Source organism: Urtica dioica, chromosome 5, assembly GCF_054948205.1.
Source record: "Urtica dioica subsp. dioica isolate 48M chromosome 5, U.dioica_male_clone48M_v1_H2, whole genome shotgun sequence".
Taxonomy (NCBI): Eukaryota; Viridiplantae; Streptophyta; class Magnoliopsida; order Rosales; family Urticaceae; genus Urtica; species Urtica dioica.
Genome location: NC_142760.1, coordinates 37,751,691 through 37,771,089, shown reverse-complemented (window position 1 = coordinate 37,771,089; position 19,399 = coordinate 37,751,691). Strand labels below are relative to the sequence as shown.

The window sequence follows — 19,399 nt, the reverse complement described above, 5'->3', positions numbered from 1 at the left end:
AGTCGACAAGAGGGGTTAGCTCATTTGGTAAGCACCCAAATAAGGAGAAGGTTCGAGTCACCACGAAAACAATTTGCTAAAAAAAAAATCATATTGCAAGTCTAACAAGATAATTCAAAATAGCTTTTTTTCAGAAAGTATATACCACAAATCAAGGTTTGAGGCCCCGCATTAACTCACAATTATTTATTGGTAAACTTGATAAAATATTTGTACCATCCTAATTTACCCATAAGTTACACATCAGTTTTATTTCTCCTAGTGTTAATCAGTATTTATTTTTGTTGTTTATATTGAATATACCAACTACAAATTAAACAAACCTCAAACATTTGTGCGAATGTGTCACACTCTAGTTTCATTAAAATATTATAGTATTTAGTGTTGACTCAATTATGTTTATATTTCAATTTTTATAATATAATGAACTAAACCTCGACGACGGTGCGGTGTGGCTCCTCTGAGATGGTGGCAGTGCGGCTCGGCTCTTCAAAGAACGGGACAGTGCAACCGACTGAGGCATACCACGAGGATTAGATCTACGAGGTTTGCCTATACGGGATGTGGGTGGAGCCTTCAAAGATGTTGAAATATTAACCATCACCCTCCCATGCAGTGACGGTTCTAGAAAAGCTTACCAGGGGCAAATTTGACAAAAAAAAATCAGATGGGCTAATTTGAAAAAAAAAATCTCAAGTGGGGCTAATTTATAAATTTTTAGGGTATTTTTTTAAAATATTTTTAAAAATGGGATAAAAATGTAAAAAAAAAATCTAGGGGGGTCACGTGACCCCCTGGACCCCATGTAGATCCGTCAATGCTCCTGTGATCACCTCGGTGGTGGTTTTTGCAGTTGTTTATCGATTTCTGGTGGCGAAATTAGAGTTTATTTTGGTTTACTTTATTTTTAGGGTGCTTTTAAACCTTTTAGTTTGTTGTTGCGATTTGCTTGGTTTAGTTTATTTTGGAGACAGATTAGCTGTCGTCCATCATCCCGTTGTGGATTTCCTATAAGATTTTTCTTTATACAGATTGAAGAGTCATCTTTTTCGTGGTCACTTGACCGAAGTTGATTGGATCTATCCATCAATCATCATGGGTATTTTGAAAGAGCCATATGTGTGCTCGAATCTTATTGTGCTCGTTGCTCTTTCTTATGTCGGAAGCATGCACAAAATGTGCTATCACCTTAACTTAGTGTTGAATTCACTTTGACTTCGGTCTGTAGTGTTCTTTGTACTAAAATATTATTCTCCTGTATCTATAGGTGTTATACCTTATTTCTAATGGATTTCATTCAATTTTAAAAAAAATATTATTAATTTTTAGTTTTAGTACCTATGTTTAATATATATATATATATATATATTGGTGGAGCTAGAAATTCTAATGAAGGTGAAAAATTTTGAAAAACAAAATTATGAGGGGCAAATTTAGAAAAATTATATAAATTTGGGTCAAAATTATAAAATTTTATAAAAAATTTAAGGTAAAATTGAAATTTTTAAAAGCTGAGGGACATTGGACCCTACACAACTCCGCATACATGTGCAGCATTAAATTAAATTAGGAAATATATTGAAAGATAAAATATTTATCGAGTTTGCATGCGCGGGCATATGCCTTTGCGCGTGTACCTGTGCCCGCGCATGCAAACTCGATAAATATTTTATCTTTCAATATATTTCCTAATTTAATTTAATGCTGCACATGTATGTTACGTAATATACGTAGAAAATTAGAGATGTGGCATGCATGCTGATAACGAAACTCAAACCATCCACAAATATCTATTATGGAGTTCATTTTTCCCATTGTGAAAATGAAAGAGAAGAATGTTAATTATTTTTATCTGTAACAATTATACAGATACGTGAAAAAAAAAAAAAAAAAAAAATAAGAGCAATAAATAAACAATTATATAGTTGATGGGGACAATTTAGACCTGGGGTTATGTTCAGTGCCATACAAAAATACCTCACACGTCCAAACCACGTGCTTAAAAGTGCCCAAAAATATTGTGGGCCTTTTAATGATAACATGAATGATACTTACCATTAATCATCACGTTACATAGATCTTATGATTAAATAAATAGAAACTGAGGAACTTCTTGATTTGAAAACCTGGGACCAATAATAATAAATCCAGCCGACCACTTTATAATTATACGTATAGTATATGTGTGTGTATATATATAATTATGTGTGCGGATATATATTAAACGTATAGTATAATAACCAACTTTTTTTGGCTCTATATATGTTTATGAACTTCCTTAAACATACGCTCACGACTCACCAAAATTAAGAAGATATAACCCTCTTTATATATACTATAAATCTAATCTATATATAATTTTTTTTTTTTGGCAGGTATTTAAAGGATTAGCATGAAGGGAATTAAGGACATTGGAATGTGCAAGTTTGAGGCAGCCTTGATCAAAATTCAATGGCATGCAACTAAATAAGGACCACCAAGTCCAAGTGGTATGTCACAAATCATCAGTTATGCGATAGAAATGACAAGGCAGTGATCCTATGTGATGCATTCTATTCTAGGGAATGTTTTTGGAGTTGCTCAGTCAAAGAGGATGCAAAACTTTTTTGGGATTATTCCTAAATTATAACTTACTCACTAATTTCGACCAAAATCTAATATATCTAATTTAATCCAAAACTATAACCATTTTTTGTGCAATTATATTTTTTTTACCCTTTATTATTTTTATTTGTTTTTTTTCTCTTTTTTCTCTTTTTTCTTCATTCTCTGTGATTCTCTTCAACTTATGTTTTGCCTTATTCTTCTTAATATCTCGCTTCGAACATGGCCGTGGCTGAGGATACTCCGAAGTTCGACGACACAGCGACGAAAGTCTCATCGGCTCAAAGCCACGATGATCTCGAGAAAAAACCCAAAACTCAAAATCTCCAACGACGACTCTCTCAGAGGCTACGATTCGAGCGAGAAGGATGATGAGAGGGACATGAGGGATTTGGAGGACTTGTTGTCGAAGCGGCATCCGATGGCCGGTGCGAAGGAAGCACGGTCTCGCCGTTGAAAATCCACCGCCGACAAGTTTCTCCGTGATCTCCTATGTTAAACTAAAATGAAAAAAAAACCTCAGACTCATACTCAAACTTCAGGTATTATTATTGCTTGCTTGACATTGCTCTAGCATTTTTCATAGGTGTTATGATTTTAGGTGATTTATTGACATTGTCGACATTATGAAATTGTTTTTGGGAAATCTGGAAAAATTGGGAAAAAAAAAAACCATTTGAAAAATCTGGGAATTCGTTTGAATATTTATTGACATTTTTTTTCTTTTATTGAAAATGATGGTCAATAAATCTTCAAAGAATTTTTCAGAATCGTTTGACGATTTATTAACATCGATATCAATAATAAAAAAAACAACGATATTAATAAATCTTCAACGATTTCCCATATTTCCCAGAAAATTTTTCCACATTTTCTAGGTTTCCAGGTTTCCAGAATGATTCATTCATTTTCTGGAACTTCACAGATCGCATAAAGTGAATGAAAATACGCTAGAAGAATGAAAAACTTCTATAATGAAAACTTCTATAACGAAAACCTCTAAACCCATTAGTGAACGAAAATGGGAACAAAGCTTGCTTTTGTAAGCATTCAAAACCTCAATAACATAAAAAAAAAAAAAAAAAAAAAAAAAAAAACCCAGCCACACACGAGAGAGAGAGAGAGAGAGAGAGAGAGAGAGAGAGAGAGAGAGAGCTTTTTCTTCTTCTCAGCCAAGTACGTACGGTTTTTATGTTATTTTGCTAGTATATTAAGTAAATAAACCAAAGTAAATATAAATAAAAAAATAAACATATCTCATTGAGAGTATTTTTTACCAACAAATGTAAGAAAGTCATAGATTTAGATTAATCTAGACGTATTGGATTTTAGTCCAAAAGTAGTGTGGAGGTCATAGTTTAAGCATAATCCCTAAATTTTTTCTTCTATTTTTTCATTCTTACATTTACAATATATATATATATATATATATATATGTATATATATATGTATATATTGTTATAAGGGAAAAATATCACTGACGTGATAAACCGAAGAGCCAAATATATATCGAACATAGTAAATCCGAATGATGTACGTACGAACATGCCTATAAGTTGAGGTCCGATCGATAACTCCTGAACAGAACCAAGAAGATCGGAGTAGTTAGCGGTTACTTAAAGACTTGTCAAAAATAGAATGTTTACAATGCCCACGTAAGCTCCATATAACAGTCAATTGACCACATAAACTAGAAATTTATCAAAATAACTCCCAAACACACGAAATGAACGGTTATCAATATATTCGTCAAAACGTGATTCTGATCAACTCACGTTCTTGATCATTTAAGCACTATATAAGGACATCAAGAAGGTGAAAAAAAGAGATCTCATTTTCTTACACTGGTTATGCTTCTCACCATTTATTTATTTTTCGCATTGTAATTAGATTAATTTATTATTATACGGATAATGCAGTCTAAATCTTTTTGTAGTCGGCATATTCTAATCGGCATATCATGTTCGGTGTATAATGTCTAATTGGCATATCATGTTCGCCGCACATGGGAGAGTATCTATTTATTGGCGTGTGTGTGTGTGTGTTCAACTATTAGATTCTACCTTTTAATCACAAATTATAAAAAAAAAATTCTTTAAATTTCAATGAATTTTTTTTTTTAACATTTAAATATTAAACTCCTTGCGCAAAAAAAAAATAATAACAACAATAATTTCACTAGAAGAAAATAGTTTCACTCAAATTAGGTCCTTTGAAGTAGAGGCTAGAGGGATGATAATTAATATCTAAAATGTCGACTTTACTTGGTTGTTTCGTTTTTTTTTTTTCACGGTTATTTATGGAAATTCAAAATATTAATTTTTTTGTGAAAACTTTGTTAACGGATAGAATAATTGATTTTTGAATGAAAATTTCATAATTTTTAATAAATGTTTAAAATTTAAATAATGTTAGTGTCTGAAATTTCTATAAATAAAACTACTGTATTTTAGACAGTTATGAAAAAAATAATGCACTTGATTGATGGGCCCGATAAATCATTTATTATATTCGATATACTCGAGTGGTTTTGGTTCGTAAAGTAGTTATTTTTGGGTATTATTGTTGCTTGGTGGAGTAGATAGACATCGTAGTGCTTGCTATTAAGTAGAGACAGAGCTCAACAACGCAACAGTGTTGAATTATTTGTGTTCGTTGGAGTGTAGAAATTTCACGATTGCTTGTGGTTTTGGGTTTGTTGTTCTTTCTTTTTCTTGTACCAATTTTTGCTCGGCAATTTTGGATTATGTGTACGAGACTGTAAAAAAGAAAGTTCGTTGCTTCGTTATTATTTATTGTGAACAATAAATGCACGAAGAAGGAAGGTAAGGTATAGATCATCAAACATGCAAAGAAGTTTTTCCTATTGTTTTCTTTAATCCTTGTTGATTAATATGGCATCCATATTCTATGCAAAATTCGGAATTATGTAATATAAATACCAATAATTGAAAGAAAAATGGTACGTCCAGAAGTTTTAATCAAGGATTTAAATACCGTTACCGTTACCGTTCCGATGTTTAAAATTTACTGGTAACCCACTACTACAAAATTGATTTTCTGATGCGCAAGACTATCAGATGCGACTAGTCGCATCTAAATGTCGCATCTAAATAACTTTTAGATGCGACTAGTCGCATCGGATAGTCAATCAGAAACCGAAAAAATTCGCTCAAATTGTCTTTTGATTTTGACAATCAGATGCGACTAGTCGCACCTGAAAAGATGTTGAAACTTTCAGATGCGACTATGTCGCATCAGATAGTTTTAAATTTTTGAGCGGGCCTCGTCTCCCCCTCTTTTATTTCATTAGTCTGACGTGGCGAATGAAATTTTAATTTTTTTTTAATTACAATCCGGTGCGACTAGTCGCACCTGATTGTTAGGGTTTGTTTATAAACCCAGGTCGCGAACCTTTCTTCTCCAACCGCTCAAAACAAATTTTTTCACTCTCTGCAAATCCTTTCCTCTCTGCAAATCCATTCTCCGACCACCCTCTCCTCCGTCCACCCAGCTCTCCTCCGTCCCTCTCTTCTCGGCCTCTTCCTTCGCCGACCACCACGCCACGTACCCGTACCCGGCCACCGGTCCTCCGTGCGTCTCTGGTCCTCCGCCTCGTACCCGGCCACCGGACCTCCGCCTCATCCGGCCACCGGACCTCGCCAGTCACCACTGTCTCTCTCTCTCACTCGGTATTTCTCTCTCTCACTCCCTCTCTGCCTCGCTCTCTCTCACTCTGTTTAAACTCACAGCCGTCGTCCTGCGCTCAGCCCCGGCCCCGCTGTCGAGTTCCTGTCCTCCGACCACAGCTCCGGCTCAGCACCGGTATTTCTCTATCTCTCTCTCTTGGCCTCGAGCCCCTCCGACCACTCTCACTCTCACTCTCACTCTCCAGCTCTCTCTCTGCCTCACTCTCGGCGTCTCCGGCTCACTCTCACACCTCGGCGTCTCCGGCTCACTCTCACTCTCCAGCTCTCTCTCTGCCTCACTCTCACTCTCTCCGTCAGGTCATCGTTAGCTCTTCCGGCCGAGCTTCCGACCGCCGCGCGCTCAGCCTCGACACCTCGGCGTCTCTGCCTCGACAGCGTGCTCAGCCTTGGCGTCGCTGCAATCCCGATAAGCTCTCTCTCACCGCCTCTCTCTCTCTCTCTCTCTCTCTCTCTCTCTCTCTCTCTCTCTCTCTGACTGAACCGAGAACCGAGAGTAGGGCTGATGTCGTCCCCTGTCCTCGACGAGTCCCTGCCTCGTCCCCTGTCCTCGACGAGTCTCTCTCCCCGCTGCACCGAACCGTTGCTGCCTCGATCCCTCCTCCGCCGTTTCACCGAGCCGTCCCCTGTTGTCCCGAGCTGTCCAAGTAAGTCTAGCTTTTTAAAAAAAAAAAAATTGTTTGTTATATAAGATGGCTGTTAGTTTAGTTAGTTTAGTTAATTAGGTTAGTTGATATAAAATGTTAGTTAGTTAATTAGTATGTAAATGTTAGTTAATTAAATAGATATGTTAGTAACTAATTATTTAGAATGTTAAGTGTTAGTATGTAAATGCAAATGTTAGTTAATATAATTGTAGTTAATCATTGTAAATTTTAATTACATAGTTAGTAATATGTTTAGGTTCTTTAATTTAATTTTGATTAGTATGTTAATTGTAATTGTAAAGAAATTGTAATTAATTACAATGTTTAGTAATGTGTTTAGCTAGGTTAGTGTTTAGTTTTAATTAGTTTTGATTTATTGTAATTTATCAATTAGGAATTGTAATTAGTCGAATAATACATGAATAGGTTGTTTAGTTTAAAATTATTTAATGAAATTAAAATTTTAATTGTAACATGCTACTTTGAAGTTGATTAGTAATTGTAATTGATAATGTCACATGTTTAGTTTTAATTATAAGTTAATGAATTTGTGATTAGTTTCATTTGATTTAACATGAAATGAAATTGTAAGTTTAAATAAGAAAAATAGTTTGTGACATGTTTTGATAGTTTGTGATATTTTGATTATTTCGATTTTTCATTTATAAATGTTGTGATTGAACCACAGAGGTTCGGTTTAGGGCTGAGATAATTTATAGGATAGTTCTGGATGGTTTGTGTATGTTTTAAATAATTTTGCAGGTTTTTGGTTTGTCAGTATAATAGGGGAAACTCTGCCGAAATTTCGGTAGAGTTTCGAATTAATTATTTTAAAAACTCCCAACTTATTCAACCCGAGCTCAAAATAACATAGAATTCATAATCTCTCTTTCATTTTGTTCTCCGTCGTCCTTTATCAATAACTCTTCCAAACTTTCATTTCTCGCTCTCATTCAGCGACAGTTCTTTGCCTACACACAGCAGCATCCGTCTCCCATGCAGACATCCCCCGCGATGATGCACCCTGGGACGACGCCGCCCTCAGCTTCAATGCCGAATGTTCAGACGCCGCCATCCGCTTCAATGCCAAATGCTGATCAGACGCCAGGTTCGGTAGAATTTCAGCGACATCGTTCGAGCGGCAGCGCACCAGGCCGCCAAGGCGCACGAGCAAGATCTGGCGGAAGAGGAGGCCGTGCATTCCAGAATTGGCAGACTTCGACTGAAAAAGGAAAACAAAAAGAATAGATTGTAATTTTTTTAATTTATTGAATGTAAATTATCAAATTTTATGAATTTAATATTAGAATTTCTATTAAATTATTTATATAATTATTCTAATTAATATTATTCAAATTATTTATTTAATTTAACAAAAAAATTATTTAATTAATTTTTAAATAATTTTTTAAATTATAATTTTTACATATTTAATTGGCTGATTCTATTAGAATCAGCATTTTAAAAAAAAAACTACAGACAAAATATTCGCGGGAAGAGGATTTAATTCGCGGGAAGAGTATCAGATGCGACTAGTCGCATCTGATTGTACTAACACCCGCCAAAATATTAGGCAGGGAATTACTATCAGATGCGACTCGTCGCATCTGATACTCTTCCCGCGACTAGTCGCACGTTTTGGAGGATATTTAGGTGCGACGTTTGGTGCGACTACTCGCACCTAAAATGTCGCACCTGATAGCGATGACTTTCAGGTGCGAATCATCAGGTGCGCACTTTCGGATGCGACTTTGTCGCATCTAAAGTCGCACGTGATGATACTTTCAGGTGCGACTTTTGTCGCACCTGATACTATTAATTGTACTAGTGACCGCTGGTACCGTAAAGGAATACCGGGGGAAGCAGGAAAAAAAAAAAGAAACCGGTACCGTTGAACTTACTGTTACCGTTGAGGAATACCGTCAAATACCGTATTTACCGAGAGGAATCCATAAAAAATATACAAAAAACATACATAATACGTAGGATAAAATTCATAAAATTAAAAATAGTGTACAATATTTTAATATATTACCAAATTACAAACACCTTCAATAGTACAAACCAAAATGACAAAGTTCAATAGTACAAACCAAAATGATAAAGTTCAACACAATCCACTAAATATCATAGTTCAAATTCAACATAAAATAAATAATTTGAACTAAATCATCAAAAACTAACGATAAATTTCGTGAAGAACACTAAATATCATCAGATTTTAAGAATTGTCGGTATTTGACCACTTACCGGTAAGTTTCCGTCGGTATGCGTAAAAATTGCCTAAAGACTGTCGGTAAGTGGACGGTTTCCCCGGAATCCAAGAAAAAAACGGAAAGTGAACGGTTTTGTACATTCCGGTACCAGGACTTTGAAAAAAAACGGTTTCCGGACCGGTTTCCGTCCGGTTTCCCCGGAATTTCAAACCTTGGTTTTAATGCTTTGAAATTATTGCATAATAACGTTATTATCAAGTTTATCAAATATATTTTATCAATATATACCACTAACTAGTAAATTTATAAAGATTGAATATGACCTTAAATGATTTATTAGAATTTTTATTTTGCCTCATGAGCGTTACAAAGTTATTATTTATGTAACTTGTTACTGACATTAAAGATGAATATATGTTGCTCTCTCTCTCTCTCTCTCTCTCTCTCTCTCTCTCTCTCTCTCTGAAAAATTAAGACGCTTTCAATTTTCGGTGTCGTCGCTTTTTTTGGGATACGGACACTCCGGTGGTCTCCACCACTGGAAGACTCTCGATTTAGGAGAAAATATTTTTTCTCTATATTTTCTTCTTCATGTTTTGCATTTCATTTTAATTATATTTTAATAATCCAGATTTATTAGATCTGTCTTTTGTACCGCCCGATCTTTAATTGGAGAGGTAATAAATATTTCTTCATATCTGAATCTCAGATCTAAGATATGATTTTCTTTGAGCGTGAATCTCAGTCGGACAAGACCCCTAACACCGCAATCTGCAACAAGCGAAGATCGGCGTTTCTTCTCGTGATTCGTGTAGTAATATGATAATGACTGGTTATCCGCATAGATGGTAATCTACATGTTATTTTATTGTATTGTTTTTTTGTTAGCGGTCAGTTTTTATCTTCTTCTTGTAGAATTTTTTGAATTTTTTTTGCATTATTCTTGTAAGGTAAGCATTTGACTTTTATCACTATTTTCATGTGAGAAGCTCTTTATAAAAAAAATGAACACCAGTTTAAGAATATAAATACATAAAATTATTTATACACCTATAATTAATGAGTTGTGGAGATAATAATCATGTAAAGTAAATAAATACCTAGAATAATTATCTAATCATTGAGAAAATACTCTTTAGATAGAAAAATCTTCTCATAAATTTTGGATATTGCAGTTGATTTTTTTTTTCATTTTCTTATATTATTTTCTTTTCAGTTTTATGCAAATTTTATTCTTATTAAAAGTTGAATATGATTCGAACTTGAACCTCTTCAGTATCAGACATTGTCCATCTAGAAAAACAAACACATAAAAACATGGAAGAAACGTAGAGAATAGGAAGAAATTAAAATGTATATGATCGAAAATAAGAGGTATTGTAAACAGTAAACACAATCTATAAAAAAAAAAAAAAAAAAAAAAAAAAATTATAATTGTAAACACTTCACTTCTCCTAGGCAAGAAAAGTTACATTTTGAAAAAAGCTACCTTAATGATAAAGAATTCCACAACGAAATTGTAATTAAGTTCCAGACTTCCGGTTGAATAAAAATGAAAATAAAAAAGTTACTCAATGATAAAGAATTCCACCACGAAATTGTAAATTCCAGTTGAATAAAAATGAAATTATAAAAAAAAAAAAAGTTACTTCTTACACTGAGGGACTCAAGTCAGAAATGGTGACACAACTACCTTGACAATGTCATTATTCACCTAATAAATTCCTAACTTCCAATCTAATACTCTCCAACAAACACAACCGACAATTTTAAATGTGCTATCGAATCACACCTAATCTACTCATGCAAATGTTTTCCCACATTACAAGATCATGAAGAAGAAGAAGAAAACCTGAAATACGATCACCTAATTTGTGAAAAAAATATTGAAAATCCGTACCCACCTCAACTATAGTAATAATTCCACTCCATCCAACTATAGAAAAACGTAATTATAAGTTGTTCCCTTGCAGTTTGCATTTTTTACTTGAAGGGTACTCGAGTAAATTTAAGGAATATTAGAAAGTATTTTTCAAGTTGACAATGCATAACAATGAGTATTTCTTTTAGAACATAAATGATAGAATTTGAATGACCCATACTTTTGGAGTCCCAACATATATACATATATATATATATATACATATATATATATATATATATATATATATTTTATTAGTACTACATAAAAAGTCAATAGCGATTCCTTAACTAGTTAAGAAATTATAAAATAAAAATAAATACATAAACTAATTTAAGAAGGTGCAATTCAATCAAATCTTGAAATATTTCATGTCAACCTTGTGCCATGTTAGGTTGGAGGAAATGTAGATGAAATAATTGAGATAAGGAGATTAAGTTATGGAAATTAATATCTATAATTAATTAAGCTACTAATTATAACTTATTAATTAGCTAGCGGTTCAAATTTTTTTTTATTCTCATCACACGGCATCATATTCAGAAAATTTAAATTTAAATTATAGCCTCTTGAAAATATTTACACGTTTTTATTTCTAAAATTCAAAATAAAATATTCTTATTGATTCAATTAATATTAATTAATTTATTCATTTCCAAATTTATAGAGCACGTTATTCTCTTCATTATTGGGCATTGTAACTAAATAGTTTTATTGAAACGCTGAAATTGTATTTTAGTCAATGTTTGGTTAATAATTGAGAATTAGCCACTCAAATTATTAACTTATCAAATTGGAAAAAATGTCTTTTAACTGATTTTAAAGTATTAATTACATGGCAGATACTACATGATTAAAAAAAGAGAGTAAAAGCTCTTCATCTTGAACTCTCTATTTCCTGAGATTTCGTACACTACGTTCTTGTCTGGACAATATGACGAAGAACATGTAATCTTCTTCTTCTACTTCTTCGATATGGAGAATTATTCGTTGTCTAGGATCCCAAATGTGTTAGAAAAAAAAGCAAGACATTAATTGTAAGTTATATTCTAAAAATAAGTTATTAACTATTACTATGAATTATTTCTTGTTCGCAAGTTAGAACAAAAAAAAAAACTATTAACAATTACTACTGATTATTAATTGTCTTTGAATTATGAAAAAAAAAAAACCAAAAAACTAATTTTTACCAAGATATGAATATGAATCTGCCCATTCGCGGGTCAACCTCTCCACGAAGATTTGGGTATACCCCTTATATGTTTCTCAACACTACCTCCCTCCCTACTTTACCGCCATCTCAGACTCCAAGCTCCCCAATGTAGTGAATATCGTTTACGAACAAACAAGAAATCTGGAAGGTGATTCCAATGAGGAAATCCTCCCCATCTCACTTGACCACACCAAGATACCTCTCCACGAAGATTTGGGTATACCCCTTATATGTTTCTCAACACTACCTCCCTCCTTACTTTACCGCCATCTCAGACTCCAAGCTCCCCAATGTAGTGAATATCGTTTACGAACAAACAAGAAATCTAGAAGGTGATTCCAATGAGGAAATCCTCCCCCGTCTCACTTGACCACACCAGAGACTCCACCGGCGAGCCGAGATCCATTGAAACGTACTAGTAAAATCTCCTCTATTTTATTAACATGCTTTTTCGAGATCTATTTGTACGTTTCAAGTGACATAGTCCATTATATTTTGCAAAGTATTCGAGATCTATTTGTACGTTTCAAGTGACATAGTCCATTATATTTTGCAAAGTAGCATCATATATTGCACAATTTCATTAGATCTTGTTTAGTGTCTGTCTATTTATGATTTGTCATTTTTATGAGTTATTTGTATTTTTTTCAATTCTATGATTTTCAATTATTTATGGATAAGATTTCGATTTTTTATTTATTCAATAAAAAATGAGTGATATAAAATACTGTGATTCATTTTATCACAAGAGAAAAGGATTAATAAATATAAGAACATTGTTGCAATAAACTACTAGTAATCATTATAAACAAATAAAAAGGACCAATATTAACTATTATAAACAATTGTTAACATATAACGGCTATTGTTCATGTGATTTCTCGGATAACATTTACAAGACACGTGTCAAGCTGGAGTGTTGGCACTTGAGTCGTTTAGAGGTCCTCAAATTAGTCCTCTGTCAGGCTCGAGAGAGTTTCAGCAGTTGGGGACGATAATATACGATGCCGTACGATAGTGTACGATATAATACGATGACATGCGATACATTATAATTATAATGTACGATAAAATTCATACAAATGAAATTGCATACGATAATATACGATAGTGTACGATACCGTACGATAATGTACGATGTTATACGATAAAATTCATACTTTTTGGGCATTTTAAGTGGAAAAAAGTCAAATTAACTTGAAACTTTGTCATTTTAGGTTATCATAGCTCGTCGGATTCCCTCATATCACATCGAATTTAGTTATATCTCATTGGAATCGAGGGTGAAAGATCGAATGAGGGATTGAGAAGATAGAGAGTGAAAGTGTGAGTGAAATGAGTTTATTTGTTCAACAAGGTATTTGTGTCCAAAATTGTGACAAAAATCCATTTTTAGATACTTTTAAAGTATGTGATCTAATCTCAATATCTTGTTAACTTTTATGTCAGTAAAATGAAATTTCTCCTTTGATTTGGCTATTTGAATGTATTTTAGTTAGCCTTTCTAATCGGGAATAAGATACTTATATGATTGTGTAATATTTTAAAATGGCCGCTTGTGATAAAATAAAAAATAAATTGAATATAAGAAGAGGATCATATTTCATAGATATCCAAACCTTCAGGGGGTATAATCGTAAAACAGTTCAATCCCATTCCTAGAGAAGTGAACGGGTCGTTTTGTAGTTTGGAGTTTCTAACCCCTAAAACACGGGACACACAAACAATCCCAGGACATTAAAAATATAACCGACCGCACCGGAACATGCTTACAAAATATCCAAGCCTACTTATAAACCACCGAAAACGCGCTCATCGCTATCGCTTCAACTAATCCATCCCTCAAACTGATCCGAAGAAGAGGACTCCTAGAGTCACCCACTCTGGAACACCCAGTTCGCTCACCGGCACTCTAGATCCGCCACGTGTCACCATGGCCGTACTCGACAACGGCGCTCAACTCCGTCACAGCCCAAGCCCGAAGAAGCCTCCTCAGCCGTCCGATGCGAAGATCTTCGGGCTCTGTCCGTTCTGGCAGTCCGGCAACGCACAAACGACACCAAAGAGTCAGAGCAACCGTCGTTTAATGGAGACTCCGAAAACGACGCCCAAAGCGATGTCGTTTGTCGCAAGGTCGCTCTTGCCGCCTCGCCGGAGACTCAGGCTTGACCCTTCCAAGTGTCTTCACTTTCCCTGTACGTCGTCGTTTTCTTATTTTCTTTTATTTTCTTTTACAAAAGCTTTGAATTTTCATGATTGTCTCTGCTTTGTTTTTTTCTATCATTTCAAAAGGTTTGACTTTTTTGTTGATTTCAGTTTGAAGGAACATATATCTTTTTGTCACTTAGTGCTCTAAAGTCGTAGTGTTTTCTTCGTTGATTCAATGTTTCTAATCATTAATTTGTTTACACATTGATTAGTTGTCATTTATTTTAAATAAGTACGTTGTTTAACTACTTAATGATAGTAAACTCAAAAGTTTTCTTGTCGTAATTAATTATTAAGTTTTTTTTTTTCGGGTGTGTTTGATTTGGTTAGATGAGACAGGGAAGCAAGTGAAGAGCGCAATTAAGCTAAAGAACACTAGTAGGTCCCACGTAGCTTTCAAGGTGAGCTGAAATTTTAAATATCCTCCCGTTATTTTTATTTTTCTTCCACTATTTCACACTTAAACAGCGAAATGAAACATAAATATATTTTTATTTTTATTTTTATAATATATGATCGTTTGTTTATTTTTAACAAATTGTATGTTTTTTTTTATTATTAAAGATTAAGTAATCACGTTTTTTAAGATATGGTATTTTTATTTTAGACCATGGGTTGGGTTTAGATTATATTTAATGAATTGATATCAGACGCAATATAAAATTTATTTTTATTTGTGCTTATTTAGTTTCAAACCACTGCACCAAAGAGCTGCTACATGCGACCTCCTGGCGGAATCTTAGCTCCCGGTGAAACCCTAGTCGCTACCGGTAAAATTTAATTTTCCTCCCGAATTAGCTCGATGAAGCAAAAATGTTAATTTTGTGATTATTTATAATATTAATTTTTTAATTCAAAATAAAATTTTACAAAATATACTAAAATTTTGCAAATGCAATGAATGGTCAGTGTTCAGATTTGTCGAAAATCCCGAGAGTAACTTGAAACACCCGGATAAAACCGGCAAGGTCAAGTTCAAAATCATGAGTCTCAAAGTGAACGGAGATATCGATTACGTTCCCGAGCTGGTAAAGAAAAATAATATCTGTCTCCATTTTTTTTTCTCTAATTTAATCCTCTTCCAAATCTATGTGCTAATCAAATATCTTGACCATTGAATTCAAACATAGTTTGAAGAGCAAAAAGACGGAGTTGTGGTCGAGCGAATATTGCGTGTAGTGTTTTTGGATGCAGAGCGGCCTAGTCCGGTAAGTTCATTTTTAAATAAATATTGATATAGTAATGTTTAACATCATAAAATACATCATTCTAAGTTTTATTATAGGTATTTAATTTTTTTAATTTATTTTTATTTTTAGGCTTTGGAGAAATTAAATCGCCAATTGGCCGAAGCCGAGGCAGCCCTTGAAGCGCGCAGAAAACCACCCGTCGTTTTGGGGCCGTGTGTTGTCGGCGAAGGTCTTGTAATTGACGAATGGGTAAATTTTTCTTCATCACCTATAAATTTAGAGTCCGTTTATATAATTTTTATTTTCGGGTTTTTTTTTTAATTTATAAGGTGGAAGTGCATTTTAGATTATTTAGGGAGCATTTTAAATTTTGTTCTAATAAAAAAAAATTAAAAATTAATCAGCTTATTTTTCAAAAATTACTTTCTTAACAATGGGTTCACTTTTCTTCTTGTAATTATTTTCAGAAAGAGAGAAGAGAGAAATACTTGGCTAAGCAACAGATTGAAGCAGTCGAGTGTTTGTGAAGTGGGATTTTGGCTCTGTTTCTCGTCAACTAATGCTTTTGCAGAAAAAAAGAGTCCATAAAAGTAATCTTTTGGTGTGTCTGCAGAGGAAATTTTGATGCCATTTCTTTTCATTTGGAATTTTGGATGAGATTTAGATGTATGAAAGTCATTGTCATGTATGTATTTGGTCCTTGCCTATTTTTGTATATAGCTTCACTAGGTACTTCAAAAGAAATGAGCATCAGAGTCTCTGTGTTTGGTGGAGAAATTTCCGTGTGATTTTGCAACATCCTGAGTTGAAGTTTCTGATTTCCCTAATGTCAATAACACCATAACACTATTACATGTGACCTACTTAGCAGCTTTGTTGTCTAAAAGCTAACACAATCATGTAACTGGTAAAATCGACAAAACTTTGTTAATTACATGGGAATTGTCAAAGAAAGAATGTTAGTATTCAAGAGTTGAAAATTCTCTCAGCTTATCATTAATCTTCAAGTTCCAAACGTCAACTTACAATTTATTAATATAAACTTAAAATGTAAAGATTGCTATATGGAATTTTTTTTATTAAATTAAGCTATTATGGTTACAAACTTACAAGCAAATAATAAGAACCTACAGAATACCTAAGAAAAATAGTCGACATAAATATTTGATATTGCTAAATACCCAACGTTTGTTAAATCTTAGGTAAATAGTCATTTTCATATATTTATAGACGCAAATCTTAGATAATAACCACTTCAATATATTAGGTCACATCATTATTTACGACTATATACCTGAGATTTATCAAATGTTGACTATTTAGTAATGTCAAACGTTTAAGTGGGCTATTTTCTTAATTTTCTATGATAAAAAAATAAATTTTAAGATAAAAATCATAATTCTCAAAAGTTTAGAGGACGTATATTTCCATAGTCCTAGCTGGCTCCGATAAGTTCACTAAAAAAAACTAATAAAATAAATAAATAAAACGGTAATCGTATAAATCTTTATAATGTAAACAATTATATATTAAAAAAAAATATGACTATATTTTGGCCCTCGTAATTAAAAAAAAAAATCACCATAAATGCACCAATCACAGACCGTGTGAAAAACAAAGTAAACAATGATCAACCAATCAATCAATCCTATACATAACAAACGATTTCTCAAAGTCCCAGCCCAAAAACACACAATCTCAAATATCTTCGGGCAATTCGAAGTCCTGGGAGCCGAAGATCCGGTACGTCGAGGGCTCTTGGACGAACACGGCGACCCCGCACTTGGCCGGATCGAACCCCGGCCATAGCGCGAACGTGACGGTTCCCGAGACGTTTTTTTTGGCAGAGACGTCTTTGACGGTGCACAGCTTCTCGAGCCTCCTGACCACGAAATCGTTGGCCAAGACTCGGCCTTTGTTCTCTCCCCTCGCGCACTCCGTCACGAGCCCGCTCTCGTGCAGCGCGGCCATCACGTTCCCGCCCTTTTCGTCCACCCTTGTCCTCAGCGGGCCCCACAGCGTCACTTGCAGCGTCTCCGAGGCCGATGCAGGGCGTTGGAATTTCGCCTGTCGTGGGACCCGCCAAAAAAAAGGTGACTGATTATTTGATTTTTTATTTTTATTTTTATTTTTAAAGTTAGTACTAATAAAGATTTGTAGATAGGAGCTTTGATAAGAATGTCCGGACTCTGGTGTTACAATTATGATCGAAATCAAAATCGGTAAACACATGCTATAATAGGCAACAAATAGCTCAATCATAGACTCTAAATTGTAACGCATTACACGAAGACGCTTAGAATTTCAAACAGCAAAAAATTGTCCGAAACGAGGATTGACACAGATTTTCAAACCTTTGCAATAGCTTTTGTCCGCAAATAAGGAAAAATCAATTAACATCGAGCACGAGAAAAAATTCAACTAATCTATCGTCCAATTAGTCCAAAAATCAAACAATCTCTCCGCATTAAAATAAAAAAATAAAAATAAAAACCATATAAGTCAATTTGAGTCCTAATTATCATTTAAAAAGAAAAAAAAAAATTCATAATCGGCGTGGGAGCTCAGGACCAGATTAAAAAGAAAAAAAAATGAAAACGAAAAATTACAGCGAGATTCGATTACCTGAAACCCGAGAGCAGGGAATTTCTGTGCATCCGCTACGAGGGCCAACAGAGCGTCCTCGTCATCGGCGACGCATTGGGCCCCACCCTGGACGACGGCCTGAGGCGTGAACATGGTGTCGAGCCTCAGAGCCTCCACGTAAGCCTTTTGCCTCACCGTGGCCTGGCTCGACCCGAACGGGTCTCTCCAACCCGCGTGGTCCCAGTAGTCCACGTGGTGCACCAGGACCAATACACGTGGCGACACGCCGTCATCCGAAGCGTCCTTCTTCTTCCTTCCGAGCCTGGACGCCACGGCCTCCGCCGCCGGAGACGCCGCGCAGCCCTGCGACGTGAAGAGCTCCACCACCGCCAACGCCGCCGGAGACGCCGCCGAGTCTGACGTCACGGCGGCGGAGTCGTCGATCTGCGGGGATGGTCTTGCGAAGCACGCGAAGAGACGGCGAGGCATTTTTAGAGAGAGAGAGAGAGAGAGAAAAAAAAAATATATGGGAGAAGAAGAAAGTTTGTGGTTTTTGGAGGGTGTTGCGGTGTTGGAATATTTTCTTGTTTTTTTTTTTTTTTTTTTTAATGTAAATATAGTTTATGGAGATTGTTGATATTTGATCCTTTGGTTTTTCATGGTTTTTAATATTTGGCCCGTATATGTGTTTTCTATTAATATTTTGGAAGACAAATTTGAAATATACAATAGTTTACCTATTTTTATAAACAATAAAATAAATAACCAAGACATTGAGGGCTATCTTCTGATTTAGTTTCTACTTCATATATTACAAAAAATGATCATCTGTTTACTAGTTCTCAATCTTTTTAACTATAAAATTTTGTGAATTCTTACTTCAAGAAAAACATACTTTATACAGTTAGGCATAAAATTCGCAACTCGTCATAATCCTAATTAAAAGTGTGCACGGTATGGTCTGATCCGATCTTTGAACTATAGTTAACCATTTAAAAAAGTTTTGAATTTGTTTTCACAAATCGAAATAGACATTCAATCAATTAACATGTTTAACCTAAATGATTAGATTTAAATATTTTAGGAATAAAAAATTAGAACTCGCGG

At 34.4% G+C, this 19,399-nt stretch overlaps 2 protein-coding genes across 2 annotated transcripts; one reads left to right on the top strand and one right to left on the bottom strand.

Moving 5' to 3' along the window:
* Nucleotides 1-14,018: 14,018 nt before the first annotated feature.
* LOC149398283 (vesicle-associated protein 4-1-like) lies at nt 14,019-16,576 on the top strand. Its single transcript, XM_089615517.1, has 7 exons — nt 14,019-14,503; nt 14,847-14,917; nt 15,205-15,286; nt 15,426-15,544; nt 15,647-15,724; nt 15,836-15,955; nt 16,174-16,576. Exons 1-7 carry the CDS (start codon nt 14,242-14,244, stop codon nt 16,231-16,233), a joined length of 792 nt encoding a protein of 263 aa, XP_089471643.1. The 5' UTR covers nt 14,019-14,241; the 3' UTR covers nt 16,234-16,576.
* A 608-nt stretch (nt 16,577-17,184) lies between these two features.
* On the bottom strand, nt 17,185-18,864 carry LOC149398282 (membrane lipoprotein lipid attachment site-like protein, putative (DUF1223)). The gene is made up of 2 exons (XM_089613989.1): nt 18,332-18,864; nt 17,185-17,773 (listed from the first exon to the last, which is right to left on the bottom strand). The coding sequence occupies exons 1-2, from the start codon at nt 18,779-18,781 to the stop codon at nt 17,405-17,407; spliced, it is 819 nt and encodes a 272-aa protein (XP_089470115.1). The 5' UTR covers nt 18,782-18,864; the 3' UTR covers nt 17,185-17,404.
* Nucleotides 18,865-19,399: the final 535 nt, after the last annotated feature.